Below are 18,587 nucleotides of genomic sequence, written 5' to 3'. Positions count from 1 at the left end.
GGTGCCTGTCTTTGCAAGCAGCCTCGCATACCAAAACAAATGCTTTGTTTTAGGTACTGCGGGTAGTCACCAGTGGGGTGCGGGAAGCTGTCGGGCGTCAGACAGCAACCTACACACCTGCTGGTGGAAACCCAACAGAGAGGTGTTTTCCGAGACTGCACCGGTTGGCCTGAAGGGCTGCAGCCGAGGCAGTCGCCAAAGCAAAAACTTGGGTGTTCGGGGGATGCCATGAAGGAGGAAGGTGTTGCTGGGGAGAGGGACGTCTGGAGTGCTCTGCTCTGCCTGTTGTCCCCGTGAACCGGCCTTGAATAAAAGGTAATAAATGGCACAGGTTACCCTCTAAGGGAGAGTCTCTAGACTTTTACTAGCTTTTCATTTGATCTGGATCTGAAAAGACCATGATGACTCAGCCAGTTAGTATTGAAAATACCTACCCCAGTACGGGGACACCAGCTCTCCCCCCCCCAGCCAGACCGGGAGGGAGGTGGAGCATGTAGGTGAGTGTCTCTCCAGGGTGGGACTTTGGCCTTAGGGCCCAGTTGGGCTTACCCCGAATAAGTAACATGCTGTCACCACCCAGGAGCCCAGTGGCCCGCAGGGGGGTTTAGGGCTGGGTAGCCGGGCAGCATGAAGGGGAGGGTGCCCTGGGCGTGCTGACCCCTGGCATCATCGAATCCTCCTGAAGGGCTTTTTCCCGTGCATCCCAGGGGAGGATGTGAACATGGAATCCAAGTGGTCCATGTTCAGTACCTCCATTGTGGAGGCAGCTGCTAAAAGCAGCAGTCCGAAGGTTGCCGGTGCCTGTCTTTGCAAGCAGCCTCGCATACCAAAACAAATGCTTTGTTTTAGGTACTGCGGGTAGTCACCAGTGGGGTGCGGGAAGCTGTCGGGCGTCAGACAGCAACCTACACACCTGCTGGTGGAAACCCAACAGAGAGGTGTTTTCCGAGACTGCACCGGTTGGCCTGAAGGGCTGCAGCCGAGGCAGTCGCCAAAGCAAAAACTTGGGTGTTCGGGGGATGCCATGAAGGAGGAAGGTGTTGCTGGGGAGAGGGACGTCTGGAGTGCTCTGCTCTGCCTGTTGTCCCCGTGACCCGGCCTTGAAAAAGGTAATAAATGGCACAGGTTACCCTCTAAGGGAGAGTCTCTAGACTTTTACTAGCTTTTCATTTGATCTGGATCTGAAAAGACCATGATGACTCAGCCAGTTAGTATTGAAAATACCTACCCCAGTACGGGGACACCAGATCTTCCCCCCCCGGAGCCAGACCGGGAGGGAGGTGGAGCATGTAGGTGAGTGTCTCCGGGGTGGGACTTTGACCATAGGGCCCAGTTGGGCTTACCCCGAATAAGTAACATGCTGTCACCACCCAGGAGCCCAGTGGCCCGCAGGGTCGGGTTTAGGGCTGGGCAGCCGGGCAGCATGAAGGGGAGGGTGCCCTGGGCGTGCTGACCCCTTGGCATCATCGAATCCTCCTGAAGGGCTTTTTCCCGTGCATCCCAGGGGAGGATGTGAACATGGAATCCAAGTGGTCCATGTTCAGTACCTCCATTGTGGAGGCAGCTGCTAAAAGCAGCAGTCCGAAGGTTGCCGGTGCCTGTCTTTGCAAGCAGCCTCGCATACCAAAACAAATGCTTTGTTTTAGGTACTGCGGGTAGTCACCAGTGGGGTGCGGGAAGCTGTCGGGCGTCAGACAGCAACCTACACACCTGCTGGTGGAAACCCAACAGAGAGGTGTTTTCCGAGACTGCACCGGTTGGCCTGAAGGGCTGCAGCCGAGGCAGTCGCCAAAGCAAAAACTTGGGTGTTCGGGGGATGCCATGAAGGAGGAAGGTATTGCTGGGGAGAGGGACGTCTGGAGTGCTCTGCTCTGCCTGTTGTCCCCGTGAACCGGCCTTGAATAAAAGGTAATAAATGGCACAGGTTACCCTCTAAGGGAGAGTCTCTAGACTTTTACTAGCTTTTCATTTGATCTGGATCTGAAAAGACCATGATGACTCAGCCAGTTAGTATTGAAAATACCTACCCCAGTACGGGGACACCAGGTCTTCCCCCCGGAGCCAGACCGGGAGGGAGATGGAGCATGTAGGTGAGTGTCTCCAGGGTGGGACTTTGACCATAGGGCCCAGTTGGGCTTACCCCGAATAAGTAACATGCTGTCACCACCCAGGAGTCCAGTGGCCCGCAGGGTCGGGTTTAGGGCTGGGCAGCCGGGCAGCATGAAGGGGAGGGTGCCCTGGGCGTGCTGACCCCTGGCATCATCGAATCCTCCTGAAGGGCTTTTTCCCGTGCATCCCAGGGGAGGATGTGAACATGGAATCCAAGTGGTCCATGTTCAGTACCTCCATTGTGGAGGCAGCTGCTAAAAAAAGCAGCAGTCCGAAGGTTGCCGGTGCCTGTCTTTGCAAGCAGCCTCGCATACCAAAACAAATGCTTTGTTTTAGGTACTGCGGGTAGTCACCAGTGGGGTGCGGGAAGCTGTCGGGCGTCAGACAGCAACCTACACACCTGCTGGTGGAAACCCAACAGAGAGGTGTTTTCCGAGACTGCACCGGTTGGCCTGAAGGGCTGCAGCGAGGCAGTCGCCAAAGCAAAAACTTGGGTGTTCGGGGGATGCCATGAAGGAGGAAGGTGTTGCTGGGGAGAGGGACATCTGGAGTGCTCTGCTCTGCCTGTTGTCCCCGTGAACCGGCCTTGAATAAAAGGTAATAAATGGCACAGGTTACCCTCTAAGGGAGAGTCTCTAGACTTTTACTAGCTTTTCATTTGATCTGGATCTGAAAAGACCATGATGACTCAGCCAGTTAGTATTGAAAATACCTACCCCAGTACGGGGACACCAGCTCTCCCCCCCGGAGCCAGACCGGGAGGGAGGTGGAGCATGTAGGTGAGTGTCTCCAGGGTGGGACTTTGACCATAGGGCCCAGTTGGGCTTACCCCGAATAAGTAACATGCTGTCACCACCCAGGAGCCCAGTGGCCCGCAGGGTCAGGTTTAGGGCTGGGTAGCCGGGCAGCATGAAGGGGAGGGTGCCCTGGGCGTGCTGACCCCTGGCATCATCGAATCCTCCTGAAGGGCTTTTTCCCGTGCATCCCAGGGGAGGATGTGAACATGGAATCCAAGTGGTCCATGTTCAGTACCTCCATTGTGGAGGCAGCTGCTAAAAGCAGCAGTCCGAAGGTTGCCGGTGCCTGTCTTTGCAAGCAGCCTCGCATACCAAAACAAATGCTTTGTTTTAGGTACTGCGGGTAGTCACCAGTGGGGTGCGGGAAGCTGTCGGGGCGTCAGACAGCAACCTACACACCTGCTGGTGGAAACCCAACAGAGAGGTGTTTTCCGAGACTGCACCGGTTGGCCTGAAGGGCTGCAGCCGAGGCAGTCGCCAAAGCAAAAACTTGGGTGTTCGGGGGATGCCATGAAGGAGGAAGGTGTTGCTGGGGAGAGGGACGTCTGGAGTGCTCTGCTCTGCCTGTTGTCCCCGTGAACGGCCTTGAATAAAAGGTAATAAATGGCACAGGTTACCCTCTAAGGGAGAGTCTCTAGACTTTTACTAGCTTTTCATTTGATCTGGATCTGAAAAGACCATGATGACTCAGCCAGTTAGTATTGAAAATACCTACCCCAGTACGGGGACACCAGCTCTCCCCCCCGGAGCCAGACCGGGAGGGAGGTGGAGCATGTAGGTGAGTGTCTCCAGGGTGGGACTTTGACCATAGGGCCCAGTTGGGCTTACCCCGAATAAGTAACATGCTGTCACCACCCAGGAGCCCAGTGGCCCGCAGGGGTCGGGTTTAGGGCTGGGTAGCCGGGCAGCATGAAGGGGAGGGTGCCCTGGGCGTGCTGACCCCTGGCATCATCGAATCCTCCTGAAGGGCTTTTTCCCGTGCATCCCAGGGGAGGATGTGAACATGGAATCCAAGTGGTCCATGTTCAGTACCTCCATTGTGGAGGCAGCTGCTAAAAGCAGCAGTCCGAAGGGTTGCCGGTGCCTGTCTTTGCAAGCAGCCTCGCATACCAAAACAAATGCTTTGTTTTAGGTACTGCGGGTAGTCACCAGTGGGGTGCGGGAAGCTGTCGGGCGTCAGACAGCAACCTACACACCTGCTGGTGGAAACCCAACAGAGAGGTGTTTTCCGAGACTGCACCGGTTGGCCTGAAGGGCTGCAGCCGAGGCAGTCGCCAAAGCAAAAACTTGGGTGTTCGGGGGATGCCATGAAGGAGGAAGGTGTTGCTGGGGAGAGGGACGTCTGGAGTGCTCTGCTCTGCCTGTTGTCCCCGTGAACCGGCCTTGAATAAAAGGTAATAAATGGCACAGGTTACCCTCTAAGGGAGAGTCTCTAGACTTTTACTAGCTTTTCATTTGATCTGGATCTGAAAAGACCTTGATGACTCAGCCAGTTAGTATTGAAAATACCTACCCCAGTACGGGGACACCAGCTCTCCCCCCCGGAGCCAGACCGGGAGGGAGGTGGAGCATGTTTAGGTGAGTGTCTCCAGGGTGGGACTTTGACCATAGGGCCCAGTTGGGCTTACCCCGAATAAGTAACATGCTGTCACCACCCAGGAGCCCAGTGGCCCGCAGGGTCGGGTTTAGGGCTGGGCAGCCGGGCAGCATGAAGGGGAGGGTGCCCTGGGCGTGCTGACCCCTGGCATCATCGAATCCTCCTGAAGGGCTTTTTCCCGTGCATCCCAGGGGGGAGGATGTGAACATGGAATTCAAGTGGTCCATGTTCAGTACCTCCATTGTGGAGGCAGCTGCTAAAAGCAGCAGTCCGAAGGTTGCCGGTGCCTGTCTTTGCAAGCAGCCTCGCATACCAAAACAAATGCTTTGTTTTAGGTACTGCGGGTAGTCACCAGTTGGGTGCGGGAAGCTGTCGGGCGTCAGACAGCAACCTACACACCTGCTGGTGGAAACCCAACAGAGAGGTGTTTTCCGAGACTGCACCGGTTGGCCTGAAGGGCTGCAGCCGAGGCAGTCGCCAAAGCAAAAACTTGGGTGTTCGGGGATGCCATGAAGGAGGAAGGTGTTGCTGGGGAGAGGGACGTCTGGAGTGCTCTGCTCTGCCTGTTGTCCCCGTGAACCGCCTTGAATAAAAGGTAATAAATGGCACAGGTTACCCTCTAAGGGAGAGTCTCTAGACTTTTACTAGCTTTTCATTTGATCTGGATCTGAAAAGACCTTGATGACTCAGCCAGTTAGTATTGAAAATACCTACCCCAGTACGGGGACACCAGCTCTCCCCCCCGAGCCAGACCGGGAGGGAGGTGGAGCATGTAGGTGAGTGTCTCCAGGGTGGGACTTTGACCATAGGGCCCAGTTGGGCTTACCCCGAATAAGTAACATGCTGTCACCACCCAGGAGCCCAGTGGCCCGCAGGGTCGGGTTTAGGGCTGGGCAGCCGGGCAGCATGAAGGGGAGGGTGCCCTGGGCGTGCTGACCCCTGGCATCATCGTATCCTCCTGAAGGGCTTTTTCCCGTGCATCCCAGGGGAGGATGTGAACATGGAATTCAAGTGGTCCATGTTCAGTACCTCCATTGTGGAGGCAGCTGCTAAAAGCAGCAGTCCGAAGGTTGCCGGTGCCTGTCTTTGCAAGCAGCCTCGCATACCAAAACAAATGCTTTGTTTTAGGTACTGCGGGTAGTCACCAGTTGGGTGCGGGAAGCTGTCGGGCGTCAGACAGCAACCTACACACCTGCTGGTGGAAACCCAACAGAGAGGTGTTTTCCGAGACTGCACCGGTTGGCCTGAAGGGCTGCAGCCGAGGCAGTCGCCAAAGCAAAAACTTGGGTGTTTGGGGGATGCCATGAAGGAGGAAGGTGTTGCTGGGGAGAGGGACGTCTGGAGTGCTCTGCTCTGCCTGTTGTCCCCGTGAACCGGCCTTGAATAAAAGGTAATAAATGGCGCAGGTTACCCTCTAAGGGAGAGTCTCTAGACTTTTACTAGCTTTTCATTTGATCTGGATCTGAAAAGACCATGATGACTCAGCCAGTTAGTATTGAAAATACCTACCCCAGTATGGGGACACCAGGTCCCCCCCCCGGAGCCAGACCGGGAGGGAGGTGGAGCATGTAGGTGAGTGTCTCCAGGGTGGGACTTTGGCCTTAGGGCCCAGTCAGGCTTACCCTGACTGCTGCTCTTCCTGAGGTTTCTTCCTTTTTCTTCCCCCGTTAAAGGGGTTCTTTTTGGGAGTTTTTCCTCAGGTGATGTGAGGGTCTAAGGGCAGAGAGATGTCGTATGCTATAAAGCCCTCTGAGGCAAACCATGTTTTGTCTTTATGGGCTTTAAAAATAAAATTGACTTGATTGCCCAATAGGGACCGCAAACGCTCTCTATTTAGAGTGGTAGAGAGTGTTGTGTGCTGCGGTCAAAAAATTCAAATAATCTCCTTTCCACTTTTCCTTCTTCTCCACAGAAAACATCACAAGGTCAAGGAAAGATGTGAGGGAGACTTCATCAGGGCATAGGAACAGACGACTCCACCTCTCCTCGCTCTGTGATGATGCGATGGCTGGTGTTATTGATGAGGGTCTGCTGTGATCAAACTACAATGTTCAGATGATGGACGACAAATGCACATCCTCACGGTAATGGCTTTTATGCAGAAGTTTTTGTTTTTTTTCTCGACCAGCAAAGCAAAGGCCCTCTTGAAATTGCAAAACTGATAAACGCCAAGCACCCCTATTATAATTGAAGGAATAATTATGAGAGCCTGAGCACCAACCCCAGGGCGGATTTTTTTTTTGAATAAAAAAATAAAATCTCCAAAATGTTTTCCTTAAATATAACCAAAAATTAACTAGAAAAATAAAAGGAAAAAAAGGCAAAATCTTTGAGGAAAAATGTTCAGCTATTCAAAGTTGTATGCCCCTTTCCGAAGCAACAACAGAAATCATTAGTCCTTCCCCAGTTCTTGAAACAAGATTTGACATGCCTCACCCCTCCTCTCTCAATAATAATAAACAGTCCCTAAGTTATATTTACATATTCAGTTTTGATCCTTGTAGTGGATGATGAGGACAACTCTTGATAAGAAGATATTCAAATGCTTACCCAAAACTGAAACTTCTTTTGGAGATTTCTTAGATGAACCTTGGGGTCAGCTAATGGACCTAAGTGCCTTGTTGAACTTACGACTCTTGTAAGCAGAACTAAATTACAACAAAATTTTATTCCCCAACCGACAGTTTTAATTAACTTAAGATTCATTTGGGGAAACGAGCTGTACACTGAGCTCCTGCAAAGACTCAAGGAGACATCAGGAGATCTCTACATCATAGAAACGGACAATTTATGTTTTTGTTGCACAACCAGCATGTGACATATCCGCACATCTCCAGACTGTAAGAGAGGACCACATTAACTGATTTTCTTATTCAAATTAAAACGTACTGTGAAATGTTGTGTGATCTCATACCCACAGAACAAGAATTGTGCTTACCTGCCAATTTTGAGACCAAACTTACAAACACAAGCTGTGCCTGTGTGTGTGTGTGGAGGGGTGTGACCTTTCTTAACTCCCTGCCAGCAGAGTGCTACACACTGAATGGAAAGACTCTTAGTACAGACTGGCATTTTGATAGGCATCTCCTTTATCTGTATCTTAATTATCCTTCCTTTACACTGTTGTGTACAGACACTATATTGTTTTGTAATCATGCAATTTGTGATTTTCTAATTCTAGGTTTTGTTGATAGACACCGTAGTATTACACTTACTTATTTTCGCACATATTCATTATGTTTGTTAAACGTAGTTAATACTGTTTTACATAGTTAATATTCTGCCAAATGATTATTTGGTTTTCTCATAAGTATTTGGTATCAATCAGCGGAGGAGTGTCACAGTTTCAGGTATTGACGATTTGAAGGCCTGTAGTGAACTTTATCAACACTTTAGGAAGAAATAAGATCTAGACAGTTAAAACAGTAGAAGTGATAGAAGGGAGGAGTGTATTTTTCCTGCTTTGACGGTCAAGCACCACACCCTTTTTTTCACAGGAGTTATAACCCAGTGAAGTCGAAGGACTGGGGTCTTCTGGCTTTTAGGGTTTTGAGCTTTTGGACTGTGGGCTTTTGCCTGCCCCCCTTTGTGATGTGTGTGTGTGTATATAATGTCCCTGTACATCTGGAAAAAGAACTCTGTTGCAAACTTCAAATTATGAGACTGGATTAATTTATAAGGTAAAATGGGCTATCAACCATTCTATTTTAGTGGGTGTGCTCTGAGGTTTTTAAACTCTAATTTTTAGTGTAAACTTATTGTTCCTGATAGCCAAAGTTGAGTCCCATTACTCCACTTCATCTTTATACCAATTCTTGTTTCTCATTTTGCATTATCAGTTATAGTTGTGTATTTTGGTATTGATTTATTAATTTATTAATAATTTTAATAATTGCTAATTAATTAATAAATCCTATATTTGAACTGCTACAATACAAAAATAAAATTTCCAAAATGTTTCCCTTAAATATTACAAAAAAAATAACTAGAAAAATAAATAAATCAATAATTTTTTTTTTAAATAGACAAGAAAATGTAAAATAAATTTAAAACATACAGCCATTCAAAGCTATATGCCCCTCTCCTAAGCCAAAACAGAAATCATTAGTCCCCCCCAGTTCTTCAAACAAGATTTGACATGCCTCCTTCCTCCCCTCTCAATAATAATAAACAGTTCCTAAGTTATATTTACATATTCAGTTTTAATCCTCTCCTGAATTAATTGAAAAAATGAAATGAAAGTATATACTATAAAGCGAGTTAAAGAAAAAGAGCCAATAAGGAGTGTTTGTGGTTGTTTCAGAGAGTGTATGGGCTTAAGATTTTGCCTTAAACTCATGGACAAGTTTCTGGAAATTTATTGGTAAAAATGTATATGAACCCCCGAACTAACCAGAACAAATCAAATATGAATCAAGATTCTGTTACTGCCTATTTTTCACCTTAAATGTTTTCAGAAACATATTTTAGTGTACTGTTTAGCTGTAGTTGATCATTTTTTTGAATTTGTAATATCCTACAAATAATGCTTATCAGTTTGAATTGCAGAGCTGAAACACAGACAGCACTTTTTTTTTTTCTTTTTAAATTACTTGATTGCGGTTTTCAGCAGGATGATCTACAAAAACAAACAAAAACTAATAAGATCAAGAAACTTTGGAAAATGCAAATGGTTTGTGTTTTTTTGTGTGTGTGTGTGAGTGTAAAACATCACAAGACAGTAGTTATTATAATAGTGAATATTTGCAGTCAGCTCAAACCCAGAGAACAGTAACAGACTGAGAGATCATCAGGAGAAAAAAATGAATAAATAAGACAAGAAAAAACGCTCAATGTTTGTTTCTATCCACACGGAATATCCCTTTAACCAACCCTTCCCACCCCTCCATCCCTCCTGTACACATTTCAAATAGTAATCAACAAATAAACAAACAAATAGAATATGCAGTGGAATAAACAAAACTGCAACACAACAGTCTGCACTCCCAGTTGGTCAGAAAATCAGGGGAATAAAAAGTTTCTTGTGTCTGTTGTAGCTGAGGAGCGCTTGATTTCAACATCTGACGTATTCTTTGTAACTTTAAAGGGGGGTGATTAAGGATAGTCCTTGAATAAAACCTAAAATGTTTTTATTTTAAATGGGTAGTCATGGAAACCTTTGCGGCAGGGCGGTTTTATATGGTTCCCACCAGTGGTGTGCACGGGAGGGGGCGACCGCCCCCCCTCGTGGCCCAATTGTTGAAAAACGCGTGCTAAAGTGCCCCCTGGGAACCAAAACGCGCATTAAAGTGCCCTCTTGGGAGCCAAAACGTGCGCTTAAGTGCCCTCTTGGACGCCAAAACGCGCGCTAAAATGCCCCCGGGGAACCAAAACGCGCGCTAAAGTGCCCTCTTAGGAGCCAAAACGCGCGCTTAAGTGCCCTCTTGGACGCCAAAACGCGTGCTCAAGTGCCCTCTTCAGTGGTGAGGACACGCTATATGTGCCCTTTTTTTCCTTTTCGCCCCTGCCCTTCAAAAAATCTGTGCACGCCACTGGTTCCCACAGTCATGAAATTCCTGAACAATGCATTAAGTGCGAAATAGTGATTCTTTTTCTATTAATTATTATGTGGTTTTTTTTCCCGACATGCCTAATGATGGTGTTTTTTGCCCTTTTTGCACCTTTCTATGCAATGGTGTGTCTCAGCAGGCTATTCTAGGACGTTTCCAGCTGTTTCAGGACGTCAAATTTTGACATGTTTTGCACTTTGTGTCATTTTTTGTTAAGAGATGAACTATCTATATGAACTTGCGTGTTGTGTCCTATAATGCGCGAGGCCTGCGGTTTGGAGTGACAAAGATAAAGAACGTTGTTTTGTTGCGGACAAGCTGTTGGGGAACTGTGATATACTGTGTATTCAGGAGACATTTCTACCTCAACAGGACTTGAAAAGACGGAATGTTTTACATAATGACTTTTATGGTGAATTGACCACGGACCTCACTGCTAAAATAGTCCATGGCAGGATCCCAGGTGGAGTTGCCATCTTATGGATAAGAAGTATGATGAAATGGTCATTGTGATAGGATTAGTTGTTGACTGGGCGATTGGACTGGAAATCAGCTGTAAAAATAAAAAGTGTGTCATCTTGAACATCTATACACTGTATGAGTCTCCCCAAAATGAGGATGAATACCTCAGTAGGTGGGCCTGTATAATGGACAATGCCTCCACTTATATTTATGTTGTGGAAGACGTGAATGCGGCTCTGTCTTATGCTAAGTCTCTTTTTGTTAATCAACAAAGCAGACCCCGCAGGCCATTCAACCTAGAGCTATAAACTTGGGAAACGTGTAAAAGCCCAAGACCTACAAAAAAGCCTCTTGGAGCCATGCCCTAAACCCAACAGAAAGTCCACCAATTTAAATTTTATTTAAATGTTTGGGCAAATTTTTGCCATTTCTGCTAAAGCCTGACTGATTTTTCATCATATCTATATTATCAGCTGATTTGAGCCTTTTGCAAATCAGCCTCGGCGCATAGTTTTTCCCATATGCATTGATAGGAGAACTCTGTTCACAGACTATATAATGCCGGAAATGATGCTGGGGTGGTTTTGAAATGGTTGCATTCTATAGTTTGTCCAGCAGAGTGCACTCTTACTCCATTGTTTGCACTGCTTTCAGCACTGTAAATCACATGGGTGTGGAGCTGCGAGGGCCCGTTCATCGCTGCTTGCAGCTTTATTTTTATTTATTTTTTGTCAAGCTTTATTTACACAGAAATTTTCCAATACAACCCTCAAAAATTATTAAAGAAGTTAGCAAGTCAGTTTGTTCATTTGTCCATAGTTCTATTTATTCTATTAAACAAATGAACTCTGAATACTAACAATTTTATCTGTATGAAAGACAAAGTTAGACCCAAGCATGTATTATTGAAAATTATTTTTTCCCCAAAGTGATCAGCAAATTAATTCTGTGTCTTCAGAGGTCCAGCAAGCATTTTACAATCACCCAAAAAAACATTAGTAGCCATTACAGTGATGGAAAAAAAGGAAGCATAATTAATCCTAAAACCTATTGGTTAAATAACACAAACCTCCCCCACTACCATAAAACATGCTTACATCTGCATAGGCTACTGGCCATTAAGATATATTACAAATCATGGACAGCTCTTGACAGAACTGTTCTCAATTGTCCTTCCAAATATGATTTAAATTAGAAGTCCCTTTGTTGTTATTTACAGGAGATATAGAAGAAGAGGTACACTGGAGACTATACTGTGAAAAATCCTCTGTCCTCGCCCTGGTGTGATTCTTCTTAATTTACGCCTTCCTAAAGAGGAAGAAAACACAGTGTTACATGCAAGCAAGTACGTAAATCAATACCCAAAGATACATTAATTATAAGGATTGATAGGCTTTAGCTCCACTTACCACTGCTGCAGGATTGTATGCAATGTGGCCCTTTACAGATCTCTACATCACAGTGAAAATAAACCTGTAGGAACATCATATTTTAAAAAAAACACAAAAAATACCAGCAGTAATCAAATAACATCTGTTTTATTTTGAATTTGTTAAGTACCTGGTTTTCAGATTTTGAGGACTTCACAAATGAGAACATCTTGATGACAAACCATTTATGAAGAGAGGGATATTTCATCTCCTTACTAGAAGCAACTGGTAACACAACAGTTGTGTGGCTATCACCACTGAAAGGGCATCTGGATCAGATACAAAGATTAGGTTTGATTGATCAAACTACAAGCAAAGGTGTTTACATGGAAATGACCTTTTAAAATTCTAAATACGCATCTTTTAATTCCATGTGAATTCACCCTTTAACAAGCAGGTTCCATCTCTGTGGGTCACGTGGGTTTTCAGTTGGCGTCGCCCAGCAGTCGTCAAGCAGCAGCACCACATTGTTGTCCTCATGTTTGAGGACAAACACCTCCACATACACAGGCTGGCCGAGCTCAGTTACTGTTGGAGGGTCTCGAGAGGAATAGAAAGCCTTGTAATTGGAATCTGTGGATAAAAGATCAAAGAAATAAATCACAAAAAGGGTTTCAATATGCTTGATGGTTTCTTCACACTTTTGTATAAAAACATAAAGAAAATAAAAACATACAGACATATTTTTGAGAGAGAAGGTGTCATGGACAATAAAAGTAAAATCAAAAATGAAAAGCAACAAACATTACCTTTGGCAAACCTCATTTCAATCCTCAGTTTTCCCTCACTCTTCAGTGCTGATGGTTGCTCAGGTTTTTCTCCCTGAACCTCAATGCCCAGCTGAGTAACTTGGGCCAGTGCAAAGCTACAATGCACAGTACGACTAAAAAAAAAAAAGGAGAATTTTAAAATAAGTGTCCATTACCTTTTCACAGCACAAGCAGCAAACATTTTAATTTCTTACTGGAAAGGAGTATCACGGAATATAGAGCCTTTCTGTGCATGTTGTTTCACCTCAATATTCACCCAGTAAGTTATAATTCCATCTGCTATCTGCAAGACACAAACAAACCTGTTATACTCACAGTAATACTTGACTTGTCTAGAGATTGTGAACTGGAGGTGATGTATTACCACAGACTGAGTGCCACAGTCCGTGAATGGAAAGCTGAAAGTGATGGCATCCTTGGATCTTTTCTGGGGTTTGCAATTCTGGCTTTGACCAGATGGGATCCAGACAGCCTCCAGATTCAGAGGTGGGACTGTGGCATTCTGATGGATGGTGATTTTAAAGCCGTCCTGGTTGCAGAAATCATGTCTTGATACTCGCGGATTATCATTTTTGTTTGCCTCTGTAGAAAACACACTGAGGATTGATATGAATCCCAAAACACGTCAAGATATTTATCTGTAAACGTACCTTTGATTTTCCTTTCACAGATCAGAGGTATTGTCTTGACAATTTCAAGTCTTCCAAAGTCTGCAGGTGCCATGATGACAACATTTAGATGTGTCAAGTATTTCTTTTGAACAAAATGGGAAAGAAAAATTAGAGGACAGAAAAGATATAGCCTATATCTGCATCAAAAAATAAACAGACACTTTTCAGCTTACATGTCTTCTCACGAAACATCCATGTAAAGCAACCGTAAAGACAATAAAGCTGTCAGTTTCTCCAAGGAAGTAGTGGCAGTGTTTGGCTATAGCGATGGCCTGGTAGTATCCGCTGTGTTCATCTGTGTGTAAATTCAGACGCACATAAAGAGCATAGCAAACACCTTAAAGCGATGCTTTACCACCAACATATTTTCTTAGTGTCTGACTTACCTTCAACATAAATGGTGAAAGGAAGACCAGCAGATAGCCCTTTTGATATGTAAACAGACATGAACCCACCGTGGCAAATTGATGTATCGTTATTCTTTGTGTTATTGTAAAGTGTTGCTTGAAATTGTTTGGAAGAAGCATGTGTTTCGTGTCTCAAAAGAAGCAGTGATAATGATATAAATATCACCAAAGTGAAGTCAGTACTGTGGGCCTTCATCTTCAGACAGGTGGAGCAGCTGCTTCTCATTTGGCTTAATTGACAAGACTCTTTAGAGGGTGAAAGTGACTCAGAGTTGCAGGATGAGGGATATGTGTGTCTCTGTATCCCCCAACAGTGAAAAATCTCGTTGGACAACCTGAGACTCCAAACCATCAGTAAGTGGTTAAAAAAAGACATGAAAGGCTCTTGACTTTAATGGTGACACACAAAAGTTTTGTACTGATGATGATTATTTTATAATAATGATTTTTACCAAGTTTTTTTGTCTTTTTATATTATTCTAAATTCATTGCTGTGCTTGCTGCTTATTTTTGTGTATGAGTTAGAGGTATTTAGTGACATCTAGTGGTGAGGATTGGAAATTGCAACCAGCAGCAAGAAATTTCTCCAGTGTTTAGTGTTCTGGAAGTTTTTTCTGTGAGCTGCATTGTCCACAGAGGTCTCATCCTCTCTAAAAAAAAAGACAAAAAAAGGCAAGGCAAGGCAGCTTTATTTGTATAGCACAGGGCAATTCAAAGTGCTTTACATAACAATAAAATATAAAAACATAATAAAAGATACAGATTTAGGAGTAAAGAGATAAGATATGAAGGTAAAATTAATTACAAAATGATTAAATCTGATAAATCACTTAATAAAGCAGTTTACAAATCAGTACAACTTCGATGCTGCTCATTGCAGATGGGAAACTACAGTGGCTGGCCCGAAAACATGAATCTAATGGCCCTATCTCAAGCTAGTATTTGGTTTGTCTGTTCTTGGCAACTGTAGAAACATGGCAATGCAACATGCTGGGTTAAAATGTAGATCAAATCGTAACATGGCAGTCCCCATAAACGAGGACTGTAGATACGATTCTTATTTTCAGGTGATTGTACACTAAAGGAAACATAAATATTCTAAAATACTCCATTTCTGCCAATGTATTTTGCTAAATCCCAAATACTGGACCCTTAACTGTCTGTAAGTACTTTGAAAGGCTGACTGGCCTGCAAAAATACATCATCCCTTCACACAGAAAACAAACACATTAAGACATGTATCAAGTTTAATATGTAAAATGAAAAATTAATTACTATCATTGAAGAGAATGGTGAGACTGGAAAGGTCTTGACAACTATTTAAATCCTCCTTGGTTCTCTAGAGGTGGTTGAGCTGGTCCATGCTCCTGTTGTAAATTGGATTTTTGAATTCATGATCTGGCAGTGAAAGATGTAAGAGCAGTTGAGTGCATTGGAATAAATCATCTTGAACTTGTCCACAGATGGAAGTCAGCACTCACTTTCTTTGGCTTTCTTCTTTCTTCCGGCTGCAAAACATGTCAGTAAATAATTAAATTTTTATTTATTTATTGCATCAGGCTACGCATTGTAAAACATAGGCAAATCAATCTGACAGATGACACAAGATAAATCACATCAAATACCTCTGTGATGATTCTCTGCCTGAGTTGACATGGCTTGTTGCTTGAAATTATCTCGGTTAACTGTGTAATGAAAATGAATGAGTGAAATTCCTGACAGCATTGAAATAATGTAATAAATTAAAAGACGCTCACATTACCATAATAATGCCGACTGAAACTTGCTTGCCGTAATCTGTTGAAGAGCTCTGGAGAGGTGAGAGAAAGCAGAGTTACTCCAGTTTGTCATGTCACCAGTAATACAAACTAATTGAACTGAACGCACCTCTATGAAATCTCTGTTTTGTTCTCTGACTTTCCTTCCTCTCAAACTGATCCAAATTCGGGTAAATCCCACTGGTGCTCTGATTGGCATGAGTCGTGTTGGGATCAGGCAGATCTTCTGGTAGTGGACTGCAATAATTTCTCCTGAGGTCATTTTGCTGGTTGGATGGGTCTTGGTCATCATTTTCTGATGTTTAAAAAAAAGAAGAAGGGATTAGTTTAGAAAATATTGACTCAGAAAATGGTGATATTGTACGTGACAAAAAGACATTGGCTTTTAAACTGGGTTAATCAATAAATGACGTGAACTGAAAAGTTTAAAGAAAGAGTAAGAGCTGTGTGAACGCACCATAAACGAGATTATCATTGCCCGCTCCTGTAAGAAAAGAAGAAACGTGTACAGTGACACAGATTTCTTGTCAAGAAAACATAACAGAAATATTACTTATGCATCACATACAGTATCCAAGTTACAGTGTGTGTGATATGCTGTTATTGAGAAAAATTACCTCTCTGCTGTTGATCTACTGGCACTCTGCCCGGCTTCTCGGGTGCAGCACTGGCACCTGCAGTATGACATTATATGAAGCAACTTAAAGGAACAGTTACACATTTTGGGAAAAGTGCTTGTTTGCATTTTTGCCAAGAGTTAGATGAGATTATCAATACCACTCTGATATCAGTATGGTAAATATAAGGCTACAGCTAGCAGCTAAGCTTAGCACAAAGACTAAAAACAGGGAAAAAGCCTGGCTCTTCAAAGTTTTCCATTGTATTAGACAGAATGCAGACATCTCTATGGACAATATTTTCAACACGCACCAAAACAATCTAGATTTATGCATAGCACTACAAGTAAGAGGAAAAATATGTAGTTTTGATTTGGGTTATTTGTCCCTTTAAATAACCTTTAAGAGATGAGACTCTTTATAACATCCTGTACTGTTTATCACTATGCCTTAATGTAAAACTGACTGTGTACCAAGCAACATCCTACAGTAGATGGTTCATATGTAAAGCTGAATTGTGAAATAATTGCTTACCCTCAGTTCCTGCACCTTCAGGGTTGTTTGCATTGTCCGTTGCTTTCTTTTTACAGCACACTGAAACAGAAAGGTTTCTATAAATAGCCAGCCCATCGATTCATCAAAGAAGCAAACAAACTGCTCACTTTTCTTCTGTCATGTGTGGTGGGAGAGTGCCAGACTGGGCAAGCGGCCTACTCACTTATGCACTTGATGCAGCAGTAGCCACCAATGCTCAGCAGGATAAAAGCAGCCACGCCGACAAAGATGTAAATCAGTAGCTTCATCTCTTTGCTCACTGCACCTGCATGATAGGTTGTGGTTTTACAAAGATGTATTTCACAGGAAACTCTTGCTTATTCACTTGTCCTCTCCTATGTGTTTGGCCTATGAGGTTTGTGGCCAGGGGAAAGAAGGAGGCCACACGTGTCTGTCTGCAAAGGCTGCTGCTCAGCATTATGAAAGCTCTCCCTTAAACTTTCAAACAGAAATCCTCTCACCACTTTCAGCTTCAGCAACCAGCTCCACTTGAAGACAGTCGTGCCCCTGCTCACAGCGGTAACACCCCAGGTCAGAGCTGCTCAGCTCATCGATGCAGATGGAGTAGTTGCGCTCTGAGCCCTGGTTTGGAAAGGCTTTCACCCGACCATACCTGTGGTCCAAGAACTTAATGCGACCTTCAGATGAGAGCTGGACAATGTCCACCCCAGTTTGGGCCCATGACACCCAGCTGAGGCTACTTTTTGAAAAGATGCATTGGAGGAGAACAGAGGAGCCAAGCGGAGCGCTGAGTGTGCTTGTCTCACAATCATCCAAATGCAGCTTACAAGAGTTCTCAAAGTTTGGCTTTCCTTAACCGGAAGAAAGAAATACAAGAACAAGTGTCGAGTTTTTGGCCGCGCTATACTCAAATAACCAAGAGTGAAAACAGTAGAAAAACTCGATATTACTACAAATATTCAAAATAGAAATTAATGAAATTGAATTGAATTTGAAATTAATGATCAAGGTTGAGAGTAAATTGATTGAATGTAACAGAATAACAGTATTAAAGGAAAATGAGGCAGAAAAGAATTTAAAAAATTAAAAAAAAAAAAAAAAAAAAAGTAAGTTCAATTAAGACACTAATTGAAAACAAATATAGCCCATAACACAAAAAAAGCTTAGCTTCGCCCATGGATTATTATAAATTAGCCATTAGCCATATAAGATTATAGGTTTATTAATATACAGAATGTATTAAAGAGGATAAAGAATATGATACCTGTTTACATATAATTAAATATTTTAAAATATATTAATATCATAATCTACTATGTATCGAAAATATAGCGTTTTTTTAAAGATAACTTAAATTGACTGAATAATGAATTAAAAGATCAAACACTTAATATAGCAAAAGAGGTGAATTTTTATTCATGAATGTTTTTATATTAATATTGATTTCCTTCTATATTGTCACAAAAAGGACTCACCATTCGACGACACACAAATAAAGCACAGCGCTAACAGGAAAATCCACCAGTCCACATTCATTGTCGGCATCTTGTATGGTGTGAGCATCAATGTGGCGATGCTGTACGCTCATGCCTCTAAGCATCATGGGACAAAACCACAAGACCATCGCAGTTCAAGTGTTCTGCTGACTTTCAGTTTCACATGAACGACAGCCAAAATATTTGACACAAATGGGTTTTTTTTCTTTTTTCAAATTATAAGGTGAGCATGTCAAATATTAAAATCAACCAGTAACTATATATATTTTATATGATGAACATGTGCAGTGGATGAATGTGGGACAAAAGTCTGATATGACTGTCCCCTCCCAGACCACTTCCTGTTGATGGGGGTGTTGAGAAGGGGGTGTTGTGGTGACACGTAAAG

The 18,587-nt window shown here is 43.8% G+C and overlaps 2 protein-coding genes across 2 annotated transcripts; both read right to left on the bottom strand.

Moving 5' to 3' along the window:
- Positions 1–11,455: 11,455 nt before the first annotated feature.
- LOC121943731 (zona pellucida sperm-binding protein 4-like) lies at positions 11,456–13,993 on the bottom strand. Its single transcript, XM_042487333.1, has 10 exons — positions 13,772–13,993; positions 13,559–13,680; positions 13,365–13,467; positions 13,079–13,296; positions 12,909–12,997; positions 12,694–12,827; positions 12,328–12,517; positions 12,075–12,213; positions 11,924–11,987; positions 11,456–11,822 (listed from the first exon to the last, which is right to left on the bottom strand). The coding sequence occupies exons 1-10, from the start codon at positions 13,986–13,988 to the stop codon at positions 11,728–11,730; spliced, it is 1,371 nt and encodes a 456-aa protein (XP_042343267.1). The 5' UTR covers positions 13,989–13,993; the 3' UTR covers positions 11,456–11,727.
- Positions 13,994–14,564: 571 nt separating this feature from the next.
- Positions 14,565–18,239, bottom strand: LOC121943625. Its single transcript, XM_042487193.1, has 11 exons — positions 18,179–18,239; positions 17,204–17,554; positions 16,906–17,007; positions 16,722–16,781; positions 16,188–16,244; positions 16,028–16,054; positions 15,680–15,865; positions 15,555–15,602; positions 15,418–15,477; positions 15,274–15,300; positions 14,565–15,190 (listed from the first exon to the last, which is right to left on the bottom strand). The coding sequence occupies exons 1-11, from the start codon at positions 18,237–18,239 to the stop codon at positions 15,132–15,134; spliced, it is 1,038 nt and encodes a 345-aa protein (XP_042343127.1). The 3' UTR covers positions 14,565–15,131.
- Positions 18,240–18,587: the final 348 nt, after the last annotated feature.

This window comes from Plectropomus leopardus, chromosome 5 (assembly GCF_008729295.1).
Source record: "Plectropomus leopardus isolate mb chromosome 5, YSFRI_Pleo_2.0, whole genome shotgun sequence".
NCBI classification, from domain to species: Eukaryota; Metazoa; Chordata; class Actinopteri; order Perciformes; family Serranidae; genus Plectropomus; species Plectropomus leopardus.
Note: the sequence above shows the minus strand (reverse complement) of the source record. Positions and strands in the feature narration are given on the sequence as shown.

Coding starts and splice junctions, on each gene's coding strand:
- LOC121943731 (XM_042487333.1), bottom strand. CDS start 13,988: ATGAAGGCCCACAGTACTGACTTCACTTTGGTGATATTTATATCATTA. Junction 13,681..13,771: donor TTTCACCATTTATGTTGAAG/GTAAGTCAGACA, acceptor ATTTACACACAG/ATGAACACAGCGGATACTAC. Junction 11,988..12,074: donor CCTCAAAATCTGAAAACCAG/GTACTTAACAAA, acceptor ATGTTCCTACAG/GTTTATTTTCACTGTGATGT.
- LOC121943625 (XM_042487193.1), bottom strand. CDS start 18,239: ATGAATGTGGACTGGTGGATTTTCCTGTTAGCGCTGTGCTTTATTTGT. Junction 15,866..16,027: donor CAATGATAATCTCGTTTATG/GTGCGTTCACAC, acceptor TTTAAACATCAG/AAAATGATGACCAAGACCCA. Junction 15,301..15,417: donor GGCAGAGAATCATCACAGAG/GTATTTGATGTG, acceptor CATGTTTTGCAG/CCGGAAGAAAGAAGAAAGCC.